The 21,262-nt window shown below is 37.3% G+C and overlaps 1 protein-coding gene across 2 annotated transcripts in view; it reads right to left on the bottom strand.

Moving 5' to 3' along the window:
* Positions 1 to 21,262, bottom strand: part of SLC25A17 (solute carrier family 25 member 17) — a 41,399-nt gene that overhangs the window by 18,033 nt on the left and 2,104 nt on the right. The window contains exons 1-2 of one of the 2 annotated variants that reach the window (XM_045083800.1): positions 3,164 to 3,240; positions 2,866 to 2,926 (exon numbers count right to left, since the gene is read on the bottom strand). In XM_045083800.1, coding sequence (XP_044939735.1) covers positions 2,866 to 2,911 — 46 coding nt within the window. In that variant the 5' untranslated portion in view covers positions 2,912 to 2,926; positions 3,164 to 3,240. Of the gene's footprint in view, positions 1 to 2,865; positions 2,927 to 3,163; positions 3,241 to 21,262 lie in introns of those variants that run through there. The other variant, XM_004771270.3, reaches the window with a different exon arrangement.

The raw sequence follows: 21,262 nt of genomic DNA, 5'->3' as shown, positions 1-21,262 counted from the left end.
ACAAAAGATGTGAAGGACACATGTAGCTGGCAGCAGAGCCACGATTAAAACTCAGGTTTTCGGGCTCCTGGGTAGCTCAGTTGGTTAGACAACTGCCTTCGGCTCAGGTCACAATCCTGGAGTCCCAAGGATCGAGTCCCGCATCGGGCTCCCGGCTCTATGGGGAGTCTACTTCTCTCTCTGACCTTCTCGCCTCTCATGTTCTCTCTCACTGTCTCTCTCTCAAATAAATAAATAAATAAAATCTTTAAAAAAAAAAAAAAAACCACCTCAGGTTTTCAAAGTTTTAGGCTTTTGTTCTATTTTTGTTGTTGTTGTTGTTGTTCTATTTCTAAAATATTTGTTCTCTTTCTAAAAAATAAAGGTCTCAGAAGGATGAGAACTGGGGTGACTGGCTGGCTCAGTTGGTAGAACATGTGACTCTTGATATCAGGGTCATAAGTTTGAGCCCCACCTTGGGCGTAGAACTTACTTAAAACTAAAAAAAGGATGAGAGCTCTGCTTTTCTTGGCATTCTCACTGAAAAATCACAAAACCTCAATTAACTTCACATTTCCTACCCACGCTTGGAGAACATTTTGAAAACATAAAAATGTGGAAATAGAACAATATCCTAAGAATTAAAATTGATACCTATACGGTTTGTGGGATGGTGAAAGGAAACTCCTACAGAAGGCAATCTGGCCATCGCTATCAAAATTACAAACAGGCTTACCCTTTGATCCAGCAATCTCCCTTCTGGGAATTTATCCCATAGAACTACAGAAACAATTCTACAAAAGAGAAGAGGGGTACCTGGGTGGCTCAGTCAGTTGGGCATCCAGGTCTTGGTTTCAGCCAGTGCTGTGATCTTGGGGTGGTAGAATCAGGCCCCACATGGGGCTCCACATTCTGCATGGAGTCTGCTTGTCCCTCTCCCTCTGCTCCTCCCCCTGATCACACGCTCTGTCTCTTTCTCAAATAAATAAATAAAATCTTTTAAAAAAAATCTTAAAAAAATTTTTTTTTAATTTAAAAAATTAAAAAAAAAAGATTTTATTTATTTATTTGACAGACAGAGATCACAAGTAGGAAGAGAGGCAGGCAGTGGGATAGGGGAACAAGCTGCCCACTGAGCAGAGAGCCCAACTCGGGGCTCGATCCCAGGACCCTGAGATCATCACCTGAGCCGAAGGCAGATGCTTTAACCCACTGAACCAACCAGGCGCCTCTAAATAAATAAAATCTTAAAAAGAGAGAGAGAGAGATAGAAGAAAAGATCCAAGAATCTACAATAGGGGAAGGGGAAACAGGTTCTGGAGCATTTACACTATGAAATCATGCTACAGCTAGAAGGACGAAGAAGCTCTCAAAGCACTGATTTGGAAAGCATCCAAAATATGCTGTTAAGTAAAAAATGTATGGCACAGAAAAATGTGACAAATATGCTTTTTTTTTTTTGTGGAAGGACGGGAGAAATCTTCTATATTCTTATTTGCTTGTTATTCCGTAATGAAATTCTGCATGACTATTTGAAAGACTAATAAAGACATTATCTGCAGAGAAGGGAAAACGGGCAGATCAGAGTGAGATTTTCCACTATAGTGCACATCATTTTATATATTTTGAGTCATATGAAAAAACCTATCACAAAACTCTAAAATTGATTGATAATGATAGCTATAAAGGGTTTTAACATTAAATTACATTGAATTAGTTTATTCAAAGCTAATCTTATTCTTATCTCTTCACATAAGTTCTAGCATAGGTTTATAATTTCAAGTTGAAAATACTAGGGAATAAGCAAGCACGAATTATAGTTGCCTAGTCCTATAACTCAAAAGAGGCAAACTAGGTCTAGGTCTACATGTCCAACTTAGCAGTGACAATGGGTGTTTGGATCCACTGTCTCTATTCTTTGCTCTCTTTTGAGAAGATCTACCCCCAGCAAAAACTCTGTACATTGTGCCTTAAAAATGTCATATTGTGCAGGCACCAGTTGGCTTACTTGGTAGAGCATGCAACTCTTGATCTTGGGGTTGTAAATTTGAGCCCAATGTTGTATATAGAGATTACTTTAAAAAAAAAAAAAATCAGAGTTCCTGAGTGGCTCAGTCGGTTAAGTGTCTGCCTTGGGCTCAGGTCATGATCTAAGCTGGGACCGGCCCCATATCAGGCTCCCTGATCAGTGGGGAGTCTGCTTCTCCCTCTCTCTGTGCCCCTCCCCCTCACTGTGCTTGATCTTTCTCCTTCTATCAAATAAATGAATAAAATCTTTTTTAAAAACTCATATCGTTGGGCGCCTGGGTGGCTCAGTGGGTTAAGCCGCTGCCTTCGGCTCAGGTCATGATCTCAGGGTTCTGGGATCGAGTCCCGCATCAGGCTCTCTGCTCAGCAGGGAGCCTGCTTCCCCTCTCTCTCTGCCTGTCTCTCTGCCTACTTGTGATCTCCCTCTCTGTCAAATAAATAAATAAAATCTTAAAAAAAAACTCATATTGTTTATTAGAAATAACTGTAATGATTCAAAATTATTAATGCAAACCCACTCAGGTTTTTTCAGATAAGAGTGGCTGAGACTACGACTCATCCATGAACATCTCTCTGTTAACTGGGAAACAGCAAGGATGTAAAGTCAGTGGAAATGGACAAGGATAGATTGTTAACAAAACAGCTATCCTTTTTTTTTTTTTTAAAGATTTTATTTATTTATCAGAGAGAGAGAGAGAGAGAGCGAGCACAGGCAGACAGAATGGCAGACAGAGGCAGAGGGAGAAGCAGGCTCCCTGCAAAACAGCTATCCTTACGTTAACTTAGAACTTATGAGAAAAATATGTTTGCTTCTTGACACCAAATGAAAAAACTATGATGCCTACAAAAGATACTCACCTTGAAGTCGGAGTCGAGCTGTATCCAAGGGGAAAAATACTGTCATTGCTGTCACACTTCCCTGAAAAGTTTGAAAAGCCTTTAGCAATTACGGTTCCATTAAAAACAAAAAGCCACAACTTTCAAGTGAATAAAAGTTCATTATTAACAAGGAGTCAAATCATACTTTCAGTGAACAGACATATACAATATTGGAATTATTACTGCTCAAGTTCTATAGTTTTATACTTAAATGGAAGTATTTTATTTTCTAGAAAGAATCTCTCTCTCATACTGAAAAAGAAAATGAAGAGGTTGCCTGGAGAGGACAAACTTAGGGGTTTACAACCCAGGACATAAGTAGAAGATAGCAGATAAATGGATTTTTAATCTTTTATAGGTCAGTTGCTGCTCCTATGCTCTCTCTGATAATCCTACACACCAAAATATCCAGTAATCAAACAGATACATACTTCTATTCTCTTGGCTTAATCGATATACTTACCACAAAGTAAAGGAAGTATACAAATCATATTGCTCTTTAAAACAGTTTTGTTTGCTTGTGTTTTAAGTAAAATAGGGACAATCTTGGCTCAATATTCCATCTGTTCATCCAGAGTAACACAATGACAAAAAAAATATCAGGGACAGAGGCCCAAACTAGTCTTTCCATTCAAGAAATCCTACAACAGATAGGGGTGCCTGGATGGCTCAGTCGGTTAAGTGTCTGCCTTTGGTGGAGGTTATGATTCCAGGGTCCTGGGATGGAGCCTCATATTGAGGGGTTGGGAGGAGGTCCCTGTTCAGTGGGGATCCTGCTTCTCCCTCTCCCTCTGCACGCCCCCAGGTTTTTTAAGTAAATTAAATAAATAGATAAATAAATAAATAAATAAATAAAATCTTTTCAAAATCCTATGACAGATAAAAACCACAGTTTGGGATGAAATCTTCAGGTGGGTTTATGGTCTCAACCCAGATGGAGACCCACTAGTATATATTCTCAGGCATAAGATCCAAGTTTTAGGATACTAATCTAATAATGGTTATATATAATATTTTAATCATGATAACAACTGGAAATTAGGTCAACCTTATGGATAAGAAACATTTGTCAGGTCTCTTATCTATTTAAATAGGTCAGCCTGCTTGACAATGGAGAACACTGTACTGTCCTGTAAAGTATTCTTCAAAACTCAGATTGAATGTTACCACCCGTTGCCCATCTATGTTCGTTCCTCTGTGTTCCCACAACACTTGCTTATAGCTCCTCTACTAGATTTTAAAAATATTTACTGTCTCTTTGTAGAACATCAATCCTTAATAAAATGTTTATTCAAGTTACCTATTCAGTTATTTATGCTTTTTTTTTTTTGATGACTCCCAGCACCAATGTTCTTTCTAATAAGGACTAGATAATATCTAATGTCTCAAGAAACACTGGACCACAAAGTCTTACAGTCTACAGACCTATGCTTCCAGCACTCTTGCTCATGTCACTGGCAATTTCTAAGAAAAATGGGGACTGGGAAGCTGGAGAATGTTTATTGGGTTATGAAGGCTGTGGCTTTTTTCCCCCACAGCATGGTACTACAAATCCATGTAGGGTACTGCATAAACAGGGCATCTCTAGGCAAGAAAGCCCTGTCTGGAAACTACTTTTTCAAACAATTGGACCATTTCCGTCCCTCTTCCTTGCCAGCTTTAAAGATATACCTGAAGTTTCCCAAGTTAGAAAAACCTGCCTACGTACCTTGAAATTTTTAAGTGAAGTACATGGTATGCCAAGCTAAAAAGAACAGTCATTACTAAGAATTCAATGGTCTATTACCTCCTCAAGGACTAGCATAAAGTTCAAATCAGTAAAATTAACTAACTTTTTAAAATTTATTAGTACTGGGGGTGCCTGGGTGGCTCAGTGAGTTAAAGCCTCTGCCATCGGCTCAGGTCATAATCTCGGGGTCCTGGGATCGAGCCCTGCATCAGGCTCTCTGCTCAACAGGGAAACTGCTTCCCCTTCTCTCTCTGCCTACCTCTCTGCCTACTTGTGATCTCTCTCTCTGTGTCAAATAAATTTTTTTAAAAAATCTAAAAAAAAAAATTTATTAGTACTGGAAAGACTGGATCAAGATGGTGACTCAAAACTCAGCATTGCCTCCTCCCCGTTCCAATCACTAATAATGACAGAAAAGGTTTATAGGTTGAAGTATCATGTAGGGGGACCTGGGTGGCTAAGTCGGTTAAGCATCTGACTCTTGGTTTGGGCTCAGGCCAGCTCGGGTTTCACCATCCCAGGGTCCTGAGATTGAGCCCTGTCAGGATCCACACCAGGGCACAGTCTGCTTGAAATTCTTTCCCCCTCTTGCTCCCACCCTGTCCATCCTCTCCCTGTTCATATTCTTGCTCTCTAAAATAAATAAGAATCTTAAAAAACAAAAATTAAGGGTGAAATGAGAGTTTCAGTTTGCAACAATATGATGGCCTAAACAACATGCTGCAAAATACCTCGCTGAGCTCACAGGATAGTAAGGGAAATCTACTGAGGCCAGAAAAAGCAGGAACCCATAGGATTAAGCAGACTCTTTGGCTTTGGTTGTCTAAGAGTATTTTTGCCAATCTAAGTGATCAAGCAGCTTTATTATTTTTAGATTGAAGTGGAATTCACATATCCTAAATTAACCATTTAAAAGTACCATTCAGGGCACCTGGGTGGCTCAGTAGGTTAAAGCCTTTGCCTTCGGCTCAGGTCATGACCCCCAGGGTCCTGGGATAGAGCCCCACATTGGGCTCTCTGCTCCGTGGGGAGCCTGCTTCCTCCTCTCTCGCTGCCTGCCTCTCTACTTGTGATCTCTGTCTGTCAAATAAATAAAAAAATCTTTAAAAAAAAAAGTATCATTCAGTGCCATTGGTATATTCACGGTGCTGTGCAACCACCAATTCTATCAAATCCCAACATATTTTCATCACCTCAAAAGACAAGCAAGCACGTCCCACTTCCCCCTCCACTCAGCCCTGACAACCACTAATCTGCTTTCTGTCTCTATGGATGTATCCATTCTCATTTATTTCATATAAAAACAATCGTGCGAAGTGTGACCTCTTGTGTGTACCAACCTTGGAGCATTTATCAGTACTTCATTCCTTTTTATGGCTAATATTTGATTGTATGTATATACTGTATAGTTTATCCACTCAAAATATTATGGAATGAGACATTGTGAATGCATTAAGTACTGCTGAACCGTACACTTTAAAGTTTTGTGGGTTTTTTTTGTTTGTTTGCTTTGGTTTTTCAGTTAGCTTTACACCCAACACGGGACTTGAACTTACTCGGACTGAGCCAGTCAGGTGCCCCTGAACTGTATTCTTTAAAATGGTTAAGTTTACATTATGGGAATAACACAGTTAAAAAAAAAATTAATCCTCACAACAACCTGATGAGATTAAGTACTGGTATTTTCTTCATTTTACATATGAGGAAAAAGATACTGAGAGGTTTTGTAACTTTACTAAAGTTACTCTTTGCAAGTGGCAGAATTAGTATTTGAAAACCAGCAACTTGGCTCCAGAGACCACACACTTAACCACTGTTGTAATTAAAACCTTAAAAAAATTTTACTAATATAATACTAAATATTACTGAGAAAGAATAAAAGGTACTAATATGGGACCTATTTAATGCATCAAAATTTTTTTTGTGTACTAGTCTGGAAACTCAGTATAGAGCCAGGCATAGCATAAGGCCTAAACTTGTTAATTAATGTATGACTATATGCACCTACAAATAAACTTAATATCCATGAAAAAATTTATTCAAAATGCTAAAGATAAATTTGGAACATAGCTGTTCTGTACATTGGGAACTTGCTATATTTGTCTCCTCACCAAGCAAACACACAGATGACTGCTTTCCTTTTCATAAGCAGCTGTTACCTGAAGGAAAATATTTATTATATATGCGAGTCTTATGCTAAGCTATATAAGCACATGACTTTTTAGAATCTGAATTAAATTCCTCTTTCATAAATACTCAGTGCTTTTTTTCCTCTAGGACTGTCTGTTCACTTACATAAAATTAGAAGGCACGAAATACCGAGAAGATAACCACAATGTACAATACTGTTGTGCCAGAGAGACATAAAAATAAATCCATTATTTTGAGTCCCACAGAATTGAGTGGGAGTTCTACTGCTGACATTAATTAAAATTTAAAAGAATCCATTTCCAGAGAAACAACCTTCTGGTGTCTCACCAAAAACAAACATTTTTAGTCACAATTTTCTACCATCCCCCTCTGACATTTAACCATTAGGTCTTAGGAAATGAATTAATTGCTATACCACACTGGCACCTGAAGCTAGAAAAGTCTTCAGAAATCATCTTGTGGGGCACCTGGGTAGCTCAGTGGGTTAAGCCTCTGCCTTAGGCTCAGGTCATGATCTCAGGGTCCTGAGATCAAGCCCCGCATTGGGCTCTCAGCTTGGCGGGGACCCTGCTTCCCCCAAGTAGGCTTCCTTCTCTGCCTATTTGTGATCTCTCTCTCTCTGTCAAACAAATAAAATCTTAAAAAACAAACAAAAAAACAAACAAAAAAAACATCTTGCAGGGGACACCCTTCACCTGAGAACTAAGGAGTCTGAGCCAGGGTAGTGAAGAGGTCTGCCCAAAGCCTGAGGGGGGAGCGCAGAGTTAGAAGCCAGAGTTCTTGGACTCCTGCTAGTTCTATTGTTCACTATTCTCAACTTTTTTCAGTCTTTTAACGTAACTCTTCTCTTCAACATATAAAAGTGTACTTGTTTTTACTCTCCATATAATTATTACTTTGTTTTTTTTTTTTTAAACAAGCATGTGTTAGTTTTAAAGTGGGGAAAAAGCAAATACACTTTTTAAAGACCTCAGAATACAAGAGCATATAGCCTAGAATCTCAAAGTATGGTTTGGGGCTCCTTGAAAGTCTCCAAACCCTTTGCAGGGATCTGCAGGATTAAAACTATTTTCGTAAGAATACGATCACAGTTTTTGCCTTTTCCTTTCTCATTTTATCACAGCAGTGTAATGAAGTTTTCCAGAGGGTACATGATATGTGATACTGAAACTGCCTGAATGCAGAAGCAGATACAAGGATCCAGCTATCTTCTCTCTTTTTTTTAAAAACACTCTTGTCAGTTTTTTTGTTTTATTTTAAGATTTTATTTACTTGACAGACAGAGATTACAAGCAGGGAGAGAGGCAAGCAGAGAGAGGAGGAAGCAGGCTCCCTGCCGAGCAGAGAGCCTGATCCCAGGACCCTGGGATCATGACCTGAGCCGAAGGCAGAGGCTTTAACCCACTGAGCCACCCAGGCCCCCCAGCTATCTTAAGTCAAACATGAGAAAGGTTTGCAAAAATATAAAACAATGTCACTCTTCTTATTATTTTGGGGAAAATTATACTTTTTTAATAAATGTTATATATGTTAACATGTAACAGGTTTAATATTATAAACAATAAATAAAAAGCTCTTCAGAGTGTGTGATAATTTTTTTTAAAGATTTTATTTATTTGAGAGACAGAGTGAGAGACAGCATGAGAGGGAAAAGGTCAGAGAGAGAAGCAGACTCCCCATGGAGCTGGGAGCCTGATGCAGGTCTCGATCCTGGGACTCCACGATCATGACCTGAGCTGAAGGGAGTCGCCCAACCAACTAAGCCACCCAGGCACCCAGAGTCTGCGATAATTTTTAAGAGCATAAAGAAATCCTGAGACCAAAGAGTTTGAGAACTTTTGTTATAAACATGCAATTAAATATGAAAACCATACATCGTTAACAAACTATTATTGGGGCGCCTGGGTGGCTCAGTTGGTAAAGCTCCTGCTTTTGGCTCAGGTCAGGATCCCAGGGTTCTGGGATCAAGCCCCCCTGCTGGGAATCCCTGCTCAGCGGGGAGCCTGCTTTTCCTCCCTGCTCGGGCTCTATCTCTCTCAAATAAATAAAATCTTAAAAATAAACAAACAATTATTCACCACATTTGCTTCTAATATCCCTTTCAACTAGCATTATGCCACCATCATAAGCAACTGAAAACATCAACTAGCTTTGGGCCGGTCACTGTCTTCATCAGGAAATTCTTTAAAAGGCAATTAACTCTAAGAACAAATGTGGCCTATAATTTACACCTCAGAACTAATAATTTATTAGAGACTTGCTTTTTAATGACAAGGATACTAAATAGTTCATAAAGAATATACAACAGGAAAAAAAAAGAATATACAACAGGATGCTGAAAGGGGAAGTAAGTGCAAGTCTGGAAGGATGCTGAACTTTCTGGAAATTCAAAGGCTATTGTTGTCAGAATACAGAGAGCAAGATCAAGAGTGGAATTAATGTCTTGAGGGGTAAGCAGGGATCAAGTCACAGGGGTTTTTTTGCTAAGTATATTAAGGACCATTCTAGTGACTGATCAGACATATTTGGGGAGAGGAAGAAGAGGAACTTCAAGCAGGGCACCCAGGGATATAGTGTAGTCAAAACTGTAGGTAAACACTGCATGAAGAGAAATTCTGAGTCAGAAGATAATGATTTTGACTTTCAATTAGCTGAATTTTAAGTGCCTCCAAGACTTCTATTAGAAAATGTCCAGCAGGGGGGGTGCCAGGGTGGCTGAGTCATTAGGCGTCTGCCTTCTGCTCAAGTCATAATCCCAGGGTCTTGAGGCCTGCTTCTCCCTCTCCTGCTTCCGCTTCCCCTGCTGGTGTTCCCTCTCTCATTGTGTCTCTGTCAAATAAATAAACAAAATCTTAAAAAAAAAAAAAATTGTCCAGCAGGTAGCCAGATACTTGTCTGAAAATACAGAGATTCTGGGATACAAATGTAGATTTGGGAGTCACTGAAATATAGAGGATTTCCTTACCTTTGAGTCAACAATAATTGTACTATGACTTCTAGATTTTAGGGGTTGGAGGGATCATTATTTTACCAAAAATATAGGATTACATATTGTTTTGTTTTCATAATCAAATTTTCACTCTCAACAAATAATTACTGAAAACATTTCAGTAATTTTTTCCCATTTTATTACCTTCCTTTTCCTTTCTTTGGGCTCATTTTAATACTTTTATCTAACTTCTTGAGGTGGATGTATAGCTCATTAACTTTAAGTCTTTCTTCTTTCCCAAACTTGATTTAAAGGCTAGTTATTTCTCAGTATTTTTACCTGTGTCCTTCAGGTTCTTCTCTTTACAACTCACTGGTTTTTATTGATTTATTTAATTAAAGATTTTATTCATTTATTTGACAGAGAGAGATCACAAGCAGGCAGAGAGAGAAGGAGAAGGAGGCTCCCCGCTGAGCAGAGAGCCCAATGCGGGGCTTGATCCCATGACCCTGAGACCATGACCTGAGTCAAAGGCAGAGGTTTAACCTACTTAGCCACCCAGGTGCCCCACAACTCACTGGTTTTTAAGACATTCATAGTTGTACAACTATCACCACTATCTAACTCCATTTTTATTACCCCCAAAAGAAACCTCTACCCATTAGCAGCTACTTTCCATTCTTGCCTCCTCCCACATCCTGGCAACCACTAGTCAATTTTCTGTCTCTATTTTTCTATTCTGGATATTTCATATAAATGGAATCAAATAATACATGCTCTTTTGTGACTGGCTCCTTTCAAGACCCATCCACGTTGCAAAATCAGAACTCCATTCTGTATTACAGTTGAATAATATTCTGTTGTATGGACACACCGCATTTTGTTTATCCATTCATCAGTTGACGGATTTGGGTTGTTTCCACTTTTCTCCTTTATGAATAATGTTGCTATGAGTATTTGTGTACAAATTTTTGTTTGAATATATTTTTCAGTTCTCTAGGACTGGAATTTCTGGGTCATATGATAAGTGTTCAAAAATTTGAGGAACTACCAAACTTTTCTACTGTGGCTGAACAGTTTTATATTCCTACCAGCAAAATATGAAGATTCCAACTTTCCCATAAACTTGTAACACTTGGCTGTCCTTTTGACTAAGGCCACCCTGGTGGGTATAAAGTGGTATCTCACTGTGGTTTTGATTTCCATTTCCCTAGTAATTAATGCTGTTAAGCATCTTTTCATGTATTTATTGGCCTCTTGTTTATCTTCATTGGACAAATGGCTATTCAAATCCTTTGTCTATTTTTTAATAGGGTTATTTGCCTATTATTGAGTTGTAGGCAGTCTTTATATGTTCTGGATATTAGACCCTTAACAGATAAAAGATTTATAAATACATTCTCCCATTCTGTTTTCATCACTTTCTTGATGGGGTTTTTGAAGCATGAAAAGTCTTAAATTTGAATGAAATCCAATTTACTATTTTTCCTTTTTATTACTTGGTGTCATATCTAAGAAACCACTGCCTAATCTAAGGTCATGAAGATTTATGCCTATGTTTTCTTCTAAGAATTTTGTAGTTTTAGCTCTTACATGAGGTCTGTGGTTCATTTTAATTTTTGTGTATGGTCTGAAGTAGGGGTCCAACTTCATATTTTTGTCTGTGGATATCCAGTTGCTCTTGCAACATTTTTAAAAGAGACTGTTCTTTCCTCATTGATATATGTTAACATTCTTGCCAAAATTCAATTGAAAAATAAATCGAGAATATATCTGCTGGACTCCCAATTCTATCCCACTGATCTATCTATCCTTATGCTAGTACCACATTCTCCTGATTACTGTAGCTCTGCGCTAAGTTTTGAAATTGGGAAATATCAATCTGCCAACTTTGTTCTTTTTCAAGATTGTTTTGGCTAGTCTGGCTGTTCATTTTCATATGAATTTTAGGATCAGCTTATCAATTTCTGCAAAAAAAAATCAAACTAGAATTTTGGTAAGGACTGCACCAAATCTGTAGATTCTTTTGGGAACTACTGTCATCTTAACAACTGTCTTCCAATCAATGAACATGGGATGTCTTTTCACTTATTCAAATTTTTAACTTTTTCAATAATAATCTGTATTTCCCAGTGTACCTAAAAGTTTATTTATTTATTTTTTAAAAGATTTTTTTTAAATTTATTTGAGAGAGAGAGAAAGTAAAAGAGAGCATGAGAGGGTAGAAGGTCAGAGGGAGAAGCAGACTCCCTGCAGAACTGGGAGCCTGATGCAGGACTAGATCCCAGAACTCCGGGATCATGACCTGAGCTGAAGGCAGTCGCTTAACAGACTGAGCCACCCAGGCACCCTACCTAAAAGTTTTGGTATGCATTACCTGTGCTATCACTCAATTCTAAATATTTTCTTATTCCACTATGATTTCTTCTCTTACCCATAGATGTTTCAGAAATGTTTAATTTACAAACATACATGTTCTTTTTTTAAAATTACCTTTTTGTTATTGTTACTTAATTGCACTTGGTTTAAGAATTTATGTTGTTTCATTCTATTTAAAAACTTTTTCAAAACTTAAGTTTTGCTTTACAGCCAAGTAAGTGGTCATTTTTGATAACTTTTCCATGTTTGGCTTGAAAAGAACGTGTATTCTGTAGTTGTTTGGTACAATGTTCTGTATATGTCTATTAGGTCAAGTTTGTCAAATACATTATTCAATTCTCTATTTTCATAGCTCCACCCCACAACCTGTTCTATCAATTACTGAAAAATAATCTTCCATTTTGATGACTAGTATATTGCTTCTTAAATTTTTGCTTTATATATTTTGAGACTGTTATTAGATAAAAACATACTTAAAACTGTTTTATTTTCGTGACACATTGAGTCTTTTTTCTCTTTGATGCCATTACTATAAAGTCTATTTTTGTCTGATATTGATGGATCACTTTTGGTTGTTTTTCTCTGATCGGTCTTTTCTCACATTTATACTTTTGAACTTCTTGTATCCCTTTCTTTTAATTTATTTGTCAGAGACAGAGAGATAGGGAGAGCAAGCACAGGCAAGGGGAGTGGCAGGCAGAGGGAGAAGCAAGCTTCACACTGAGTAGCAAGCCCAATGGAGGGCACAATTCCAGGACCCTGGGATCATAACCTGAGCTGAAGGCAGACACTTAACTGACTGAGCCACTCAGGCATCCCATCTTATACCCTTTTCTTTTAGATGCATCTTTTATAAATAACATTCTCCCTTTTAAAAACCAATCTAGTGCATTCTCTTTTAATGCAAGCATTTGGTTCATTAACATGTATTTGGATTTAAAGCTGCCATCTTATTTTGTGCTATGTGTCATACATACTCTATGTTGGTTTTTCTGAGATTTTCTGCTTTCTTTTTTGACAAAAGGTTTTTTGTTTTGTTTTAATTAATTTCTTACTTCTGCTGTTTATTCAGTTGTTATTTCATGATAAAATTCTACAAGCTATTTAATAATGACATACATTCCTAACTTATCAGTGTTAAAAATATTCAATAGGTTTGTCCTCCTCCCAAACAACAGAAATTTAATTCCATTCACTCCCACTCACTTTCATGCAACTATTAATCTACTTTAATTCTAACTTCTTTTGCTTCTTTTTTAATGTCCACAAAACACTGGGTTATTATTTGACAGTTAAAGTTTAGATCTTACCACTTTTTCTACTCTTCATCCTTTCTTCTACCTCATACTTTCCATCTAGCATCACTTGCCTTCCGTATGAAGAATATCCTTCAGGATTTCTCATGAGGATCTTGCTAGTGGCAAACTGTTTCTGATGGTCTGAAAATGTCTCTATTTCATGTATGTGTTAAAGATTTTCACTGGATATAGCATCCTAGGGAGAGGTTATTTTCTCTCAGCAAAATAAACACTCCACAATTTTCTGACTACAATCACTGCAAATGAAAATTCAGTGTCAACTATCCTTTAGCTCACTAATTCCATCTTCAGTTTTGTGTAATATATTGATAAATCTGTTTGGAATTTGAATCCATCACTTGGCCTCAATTATCAATTTACAGCTATGCATTAATTATTTTAGCTTTAAATTTTTATTTGATCAAAACAGAAGATGCACATAGTTTAAAAAAGTCATGCAATATAAATGGCAAAATACAGAAGTTCCTGCCCATTCCTCTCCATTTTACCCAAACTTCCTCACACAGGCAATTATTTTAGCTTCTTTTAGCTGTTTCTTTTGAAAGTTACCTATCTCCATATAATTAAAAAATATCCCATTATCTTCTGATTCATCAATTTTAGAGATTATTTATTTTACATTATGGAGGGTGAGAATTTTGCCTTCTTGTCCTATCGTTCTAAGAGCTGTGGTTTTGTTTAAATAAGTTTTCAGTATTCCCATGACTATCACGAATCCACTTTCAAATTTCAGTTATCTTACTTTTCATTTCTAGATATTCTATTTGGTTAACTTTCAAATATGCTCAGCCAATCTTAGTTTCTTATTCCTCACACATATTTTCTAGTCTTTCTTTTATTTCCTTATACATATTAAATAGCTTTTTAAGATTGTGATTGAACATTCCAAAATTCCAAAATCTGATTATTGCTGTTATCTGCTACTGCTCTTGTTCACAGTGCCTTGTTTCTCTGTGAGTTTAGTTAGTTTGGATTGAACTAACCTTAGAATTTTATTTTTGGGCATTCTTTTAAACCTTCTAAAGATAAGTACTTCTGGAAAGTATGTCTGTCAGACACTCTGGGGTCCCACCAACCTAGAATCATTCTAAGTTAAATTATTCGCTTTAGGTTTTCAAATGATGCAAGTAGTGAGAATTCAGGCTGCAACCTAAGAGAGGGTTTGTGGCTTCAAAATCTCAGTGGTGAGGGCTCCTGGGTGGCTCAGTGGGTTAAGCCTCTGCCTTCGGCTCAGGTCATGATCTCAGGGTCCTGGGATTGAGCCCTGTATCAGGTTTTCTGCTCAGCAGGAAGCCTGCTTCCCCTCTCTCTCTCTTCGTGCCTCTCTGGCTACCTGTGATTTCTGTCTGTCAAATAAGTAAACAAAATCTTAAAAAAACAAAACAAAACAAAACTCAGTGATGATTTCTCACTGTCAAGGTTGGAGATAGCTAATATTCCCGAGAAGGAGTAAGATCATTTTCCATTCATCTCTACAGAATATTCCTTTGGGATTCCAGGCTTATTGGGTGATTGTATAAGGGCAGGTTTACATTTTAAATTCTATTTCTTCACATTTCAAATCTATTACTTATAGTGTCTAACACCAACCACTCTTTTATGTTCCTTGAATATTTCACAAGTGAAAATCCAACTTAATACCCTGCCTCCGAAAAATTTATAAAATTTAGTAAACTAAACAAATGAAAATAAAAAACAGACATAAAATAGCTACCATTTTACCCTGGATATGAAAATTAGGTAAATGACAAAATCAAGTAGAAAAAAAAAGCCGGAAATCTGAATTTAGATCCTTTCTACACAGGTATCTTGTTAAAAGACATGCATAAATATAGAAACAGAGTATCATGCCTTTAAGTATAATGATGTTTGGGTTAGCTTACCAACCGAGTCACCAAATTCAACCATTTCCAAAATGTTAATTTACGAATGAAGGGTGAAACACCGTCAAAAAATGCAATGCCAGTTCCAAAGTCAATTTTCAGAGAGGAGTCTAGAAATGGTGGTTGAGTCACACCACCACCGAAATCAGTATACAGCTTCTCCTGATGGGAGTATGTGGCATTACCAGGCTGAAAGTTATTTGAAAAAGAAAGAAAAACAACTAACATACATTTCCAAGGGTAGATCTTGAGCTAATGAAATTCCAAAGACTGAAAAGCTACTTACTGTGGCACTGATATTAAAAAATGTTACTCATCTAATTAGAGTTAATATGAGTCTTTCCCATTGATAAAGCCATCAAGCTAACTCTCACACTTAAACACAGAGATAGAGTAGTTAAACAAATTCAGGAAGTATAGAATATCCTTTAAGTCAACAAGAGAACCACCAGCAGCAGCTAAGAAAAAGGCAGTCTCCAGACAGACTGGTTTGACAGGACAGGGCTAAGCATGTTTGAGGACTGAAGGGAAGCAAACATTGGAGAAAGGTTAAAGCTATAGGCAAGAGGAGAAAATTAATGGAATAAAGTTCCAAAAGATATTTAGGGATGGGGTGAGGGGGGAGAATCAAGATCAAAGATAGCAGAGACTGGATGCATCTGTTTTTCCAGAGACCAGGAGAATATATGGTATATGGGTACAACTGCAACTGACTCTGTAATCAGAAAAAATGGAAAAGTGAGAAAGCTCATCCCAGTAGCCCCTATTTTATCTAGAGAATAAAAGGTGAGATCATTTACTACAAGTGAATGGGTAGAGTTGCCCATACAAGGTGAGAGAAAATTTCAATTTTATTGAATTTCTGAAACGGGATAAATACTATATTTACAAGAATATATCTGAAAAATAAATAAATTATGGCCTTATTACACTTTTCTAGGCACTGCACTAGGTGCTCCACAAGTGTTACCAGGAGACCCCAGTAAGTGAAGTGCTATTGTCCCCATTTTATAGCTCAGAAAACTCAGGTTCAGAAGAAAATATAAATGACTCAAGATAACATGGATAATTTTTACTCTAAAACTTTTTTGCAGCTATTAATCCATATTTATTTCAAAAATAAAGTTATAGGCTATTATATGTATGGCAAACAGTTTTCGTCATTTAACCTTTTTCTGACTCAAGCATAAAGAAGCCAAGTAGGGTTAGAAAAATAATTCCAATAAAGACTGCAAAAGAACCTTTAAGATCAGGAGAACTGGAATGAAGTGACTCCGTTAGCTGGAAAATTTATTAAGGAGATCACAAGGGATGAACAGGGAGAGCACACAGGACTTTTAGGGAAGTGAAAGTACTCCACATGATACAATCAGGCTGGTTTCATGTCCTTATACGCTGTCAAATCCATACAATGCACAGCATCAAGAGTGAATATACACTAATATATACTATGGATTTGGGGCAATTATGATAGGTCAATGCAGGTTCATCAAATGCACCACTCTGGTGGGGGATGTGCATGTGTGGGGGCTAGGGGTATAAGGGAAATCTCTGTATCTTCTCTCAATTTTGCTGTGAATTGTGCTTGTGCTCTATGACAAATAAATAAATAAAATCTTAAAAAAATAAAAAATAAAATACTCCCAGTAAACAACAATTAGTGTCCAAGTGCCTCTAGTTTGTTTATACACATATACACTTAATATTTAATGTCACTTGCTTTCTGATAATCTAAGGATATTCAAAGTTTGGTTTTGAAATACACAAAAGAATGGGACAAGAAGCATGGAAGAGAAGACTCCCAGGCACAGCAGAGAGAAGAGAGAGTAGCAGAGAGGGGAGACCTGGATTCTGGCCCTCTGCCTATGACCAATTCACTGGTAACCTTGGAAGCCACTTAAAATCCCTGTTTTCAAGGCACCTGGGTGGCTCAGTGGGTTAAAGCCTCTGCCTTCGGCTCAGGTCATGATCCCGGGGTCCTGGAATGGAGTCCCGCAGTGGGCTCTCTGCTCAGCAGGGAGCCTGCTTCCTCCTCTCTCTCTGCTTGCTTCTCTGCCTACTTGTGATCTCTGTCAAATAAATAAATAAAATATTTAAAAAAAAATAAAATCCCTGTTTTCATTTTCCTATCTCTCTGTGAGAATAAAGATACTTGTCCAAAAGCCTTAGAAGCAGCCCTGAGGTGGGTATCATTATCTTCCCCTTTTAACAGATGAAGAAACCAAGGCAAAGAGAGGTTGAGAAACATGCCCAAAGTCACAGAGATGGTAAATAACATACCTGAGTTGGAACCCAAGGTAGTCTGGTTTCAGAGCCCACACTTTTAACCACTTGTCACAATGCCTACCTATCAGAATTGTTAACGGATTTGAGAGGGGGTTAAGAAGTTGGGTAATTCTAGGGGTGCTTGGCTGGCTCAGTTAGTAGAGCTTGCTACTCTTGGTTGTGAGTTCAAGCCCCACATTTAGTGTAGAAATTCCTTAAAAAAATAAAATCTTAAAGAAAAGAAACTGGGGTATTCTAAGTACTAAGTATTACTAAATATAACATCAAATTCACTAACTCATTCAAGTTAGGATGCACAGAAAATTAGAAAACATATTGTGCACAAAATGATTAATAGCTTCCATTTATTGAGCCCCCTTCTATGTGTAAGATAGTATAGAAGCTGTTTTACTCATGTTATTTAATATTCACAAAACCCTGTGAAGTTATAGACATTTTACAAATTAGAGTCTGAGTTAACTAAATTGAATCTGGATATAGAGGGTTTTGTTTCTAATCTATCAATTAAAGAGTGACATTATGGAAATCACTTTACTAAGCATTTCCAGAGTCTTCATAAGCAGGTGTGGGAGGCCCCATTAACATTTACAATGCACTGAGTGTTTACCGTTTACCACAGTGAAAAGTCAGAAACAATGCATATGTCCACAAATAAATTATAGAATACTCATATGATAGAATATTTTGTATTAAAAAAAAAAGTACTTTTTGAAATCTTTGTAATGACATGATATAGTAGATTTCTGATGTTTTGAGCCACATGGCATCATTTCTCTTCCTAAGGGCAGTCTGATCTTTACCTCCTCCCACTGTGTACAATTTTGGTAGGATGGTCCTACCCTCTGCTACACTAGCTGAAGAGTTCTGGAAGGCTCCTTTTGAGAGACCCTTTCCCCACCCATTACAGTCAAGGCCTGGGCACATAACCCAGAGCACAGCTAACAGGGACTCTCCCATGACTTTAAATCTTGAGCAGAATACTGTAAGCGACAAAATCCACTGATTCCATTAGTGGTGCCCAACACTCTCCAGTGGAGCATGTTGGTTCTTTCCTACTTCAAGTCCTCAGCCCCCGCACTGATCCTGGGAGCTCCCAAAGAGCCTGCCAATAAACTTTCTTTTTGTTAAATTACCCAGAGGCTGTTTCTCCAGCTTGCAACCAGAGAGCCTTAACTGACACACATGGGGAAATGCTTTATATTCAGAAACAAACAGCAAAAACCCCACGATATGAAACGCTATAATACCAGTTATATAAACAAAAAAATCTATTTGTAAATGTTTACTTGTATATAAAGAAAACATAATGAGGAAGACACAACCAATTTGACAAACACTGTTTCTGATAAAATTTAACCCAAACTTCTTTGCATAGTATGAGATTCCCCAACTACATAGGCTTCTCTTCATTTCTCACCTTTTATACCAGCTTTGTCAGAACTAATTTTAAGTTCCCCACATGTGGATTTACATGAGGACCTTTGGCCATGATTTCTGATTCTAAAAGTCTCTTTTTACCCTCCTGTTTCATTTTGGCTAGCAAACTCCTATTCTAAACATAAATTATGCAATTTAGTATATGTGCTGCCAAAGCAAGCACTAAATTATGCAATTAAAAAAAAATTTTTCAAATTAACTGTAGGGAGAAAAGAAGTCCTGTGGTTAATTATTAGCATTACAATTCCAAAGTCTGTTTCAGTGTCTAAACCCCACTTAGGCAATTCTAACCAATTTCACTTTTCAAATTGCAGATTAATAAAATTTCTTTTAATTACAAATGTACATTTCTACAAATAAAATCTGCCTTTCAAAGCTAATCTAATGGGAACCCAAAATATAATATTATAAACCTAATTATACTCAAAGTTTTGAGAAATGTTTATGAATGAGGTCATTAATTCTATCATGTAATAGTTATCCATTAGAGCTATAGCATTCTCCTGATATAGTACAATTCTAATTTTCATACTTGAAATTATCTGCAGTTAACGCAAGGTGTGCCAGGGAACACTCAAAATCACTATTTGTTTATTTTAATTTTTAAATGTGTGTGTGTGTGTTTAACACCACACTTGATGTGGAAATGTAGAACTTGGAAGCAAATAAGCAAACATGAAACATGTCAACTCAAAAAGGTTGTAAATCAACATCTTAAGCAATGATCCAACAATCCTTTGGGGAGAAGCAACTACTCTGGGCAGGCTTGCTTGGAGTTTATACAGAAATTACACAGCTACTGAGAGGCAAAGACAGGATTCTGACCCAGGCTGCCTGGCTCAAGTCAGGCACTCAGGCACTCAAGTACTTTTAAACACTATACTAAACCAACTCTCTTTGATCATTTCAAAGCTTTGGTTGAACACTATGCTCAGGACAATACTATACCATTAAAATAAATGCCATTTTTCTTACCAACTGTATTGACATTTTTGTGGTGAAATTTTTTTCCTTTGGTAGCAACCAGAAGAAATGACCTGCATTACATGGTTTAACCTTAACACAAAGGTTGGCAAAAAAAAAAAAAAAAAAAAAAGTTTGAGAACATTCTTCAGCATAACAGTTCAAAAAAAAAAAACAAAAACACAATGCAACTTCTCAGATATGTGCCAGGAACACTACTGCCCTGAGGAGAAGCAAGAGAAAAAAAAAAAATTCTTAAAAAGCGTATCTATTAAATAACCTAACACAGCTTATGGAAGAAAGAAAAACCATAGAAAATTCAGGGTGCATAATTTCAAACATAACTTTAACAGGAGAAAAATTGGCAACAAGGAGAGAGAAAATATAGAAATGTCTTTGTAGGTTACATGGAGATAAATCACCTCTACCCACAGTCACTCTCTATAGTAAGGCTCAGAAAACTATAGGCCAAGAGTCAAATCCAATCCACTGTCTGGTTTCATAAACAGGCTTTTACTGGAACTAAGCTCCACTCATTCATTTACATATTGTCAATGGCTACTGTCACACTATCATGGCAGTGCTTAGTAGCTGCACCAGAGACTGTACACAAAATCTAAAAAATTTATCATTTACCTTCTTACAGAAAAAGTGTGCCAACACTTTTCTTTTATAGCACTTAACACAATCTAATAGTTATTTTTTGTTTACTCAGTTATTACTCCCCCATTGGTAGGCACTCTCCATGAATAAAAAAACTTTGTTCTCCAGTATATTTCTAGCATCTAGAACACTACATGGCCCATAGAAAACACGCTGTACAGGTGCTGAATGAATGGCATTTATTGATAGAAAGAAAGGAAAACAAACACTTCCCATCTTCCCATTCCTTCTTAGTCACACTTCAAATATTCACTCCACCATCTACCAGCATGTGTCTTGTCAATTAACCATTGGATTTATTGAGAAACGAGTCACTAAATCCAATGGCTAAGTCTTCATGTGACTTTTGGGATACCACATTTCTTAGTTTTCCTCCTCCCCAACAGGTCCTTCCTTAGTCTCCTTTGCAGGGGCTATCTCACTTCTGAAATCTCTCTTAACGTTGGCATACCCACTCAGTCTTCCAGACTCTTCTCTCAGTCCACTTATCTAGTGCCATTAATACTCTTATGCATTTCAAACTCAACTAGCCCAAAACCAATCTTTCTATAACGGGCTCAGTTATAGTCTTTGTTATCTCAGTAATGTAAATGTTTCCACTTGCTCAAGCCAAAAACTCTTGGGGAGTCAACCAACC

This window comes from Mustela putorius, unplaced genomic scaffold (genome assembly GCF_011764305.1).
Source record: "Mustela putorius furo isolate JIRA1106 unplaced genomic scaffold, ASM1176430v1.1 tig00000738_pilon_pilon_pilon, whole genome shotgun sequence".
NCBI classification, from domain to species: Eukaryota; Metazoa; Chordata; class Mammalia; order Carnivora; family Mustelidae; genus Mustela; species Mustela putorius.
The sequence above is the reverse complement of the archived record's forward strand: the minus strand, read 5'-3'. Positions and strand labels throughout refer to the sequence as shown.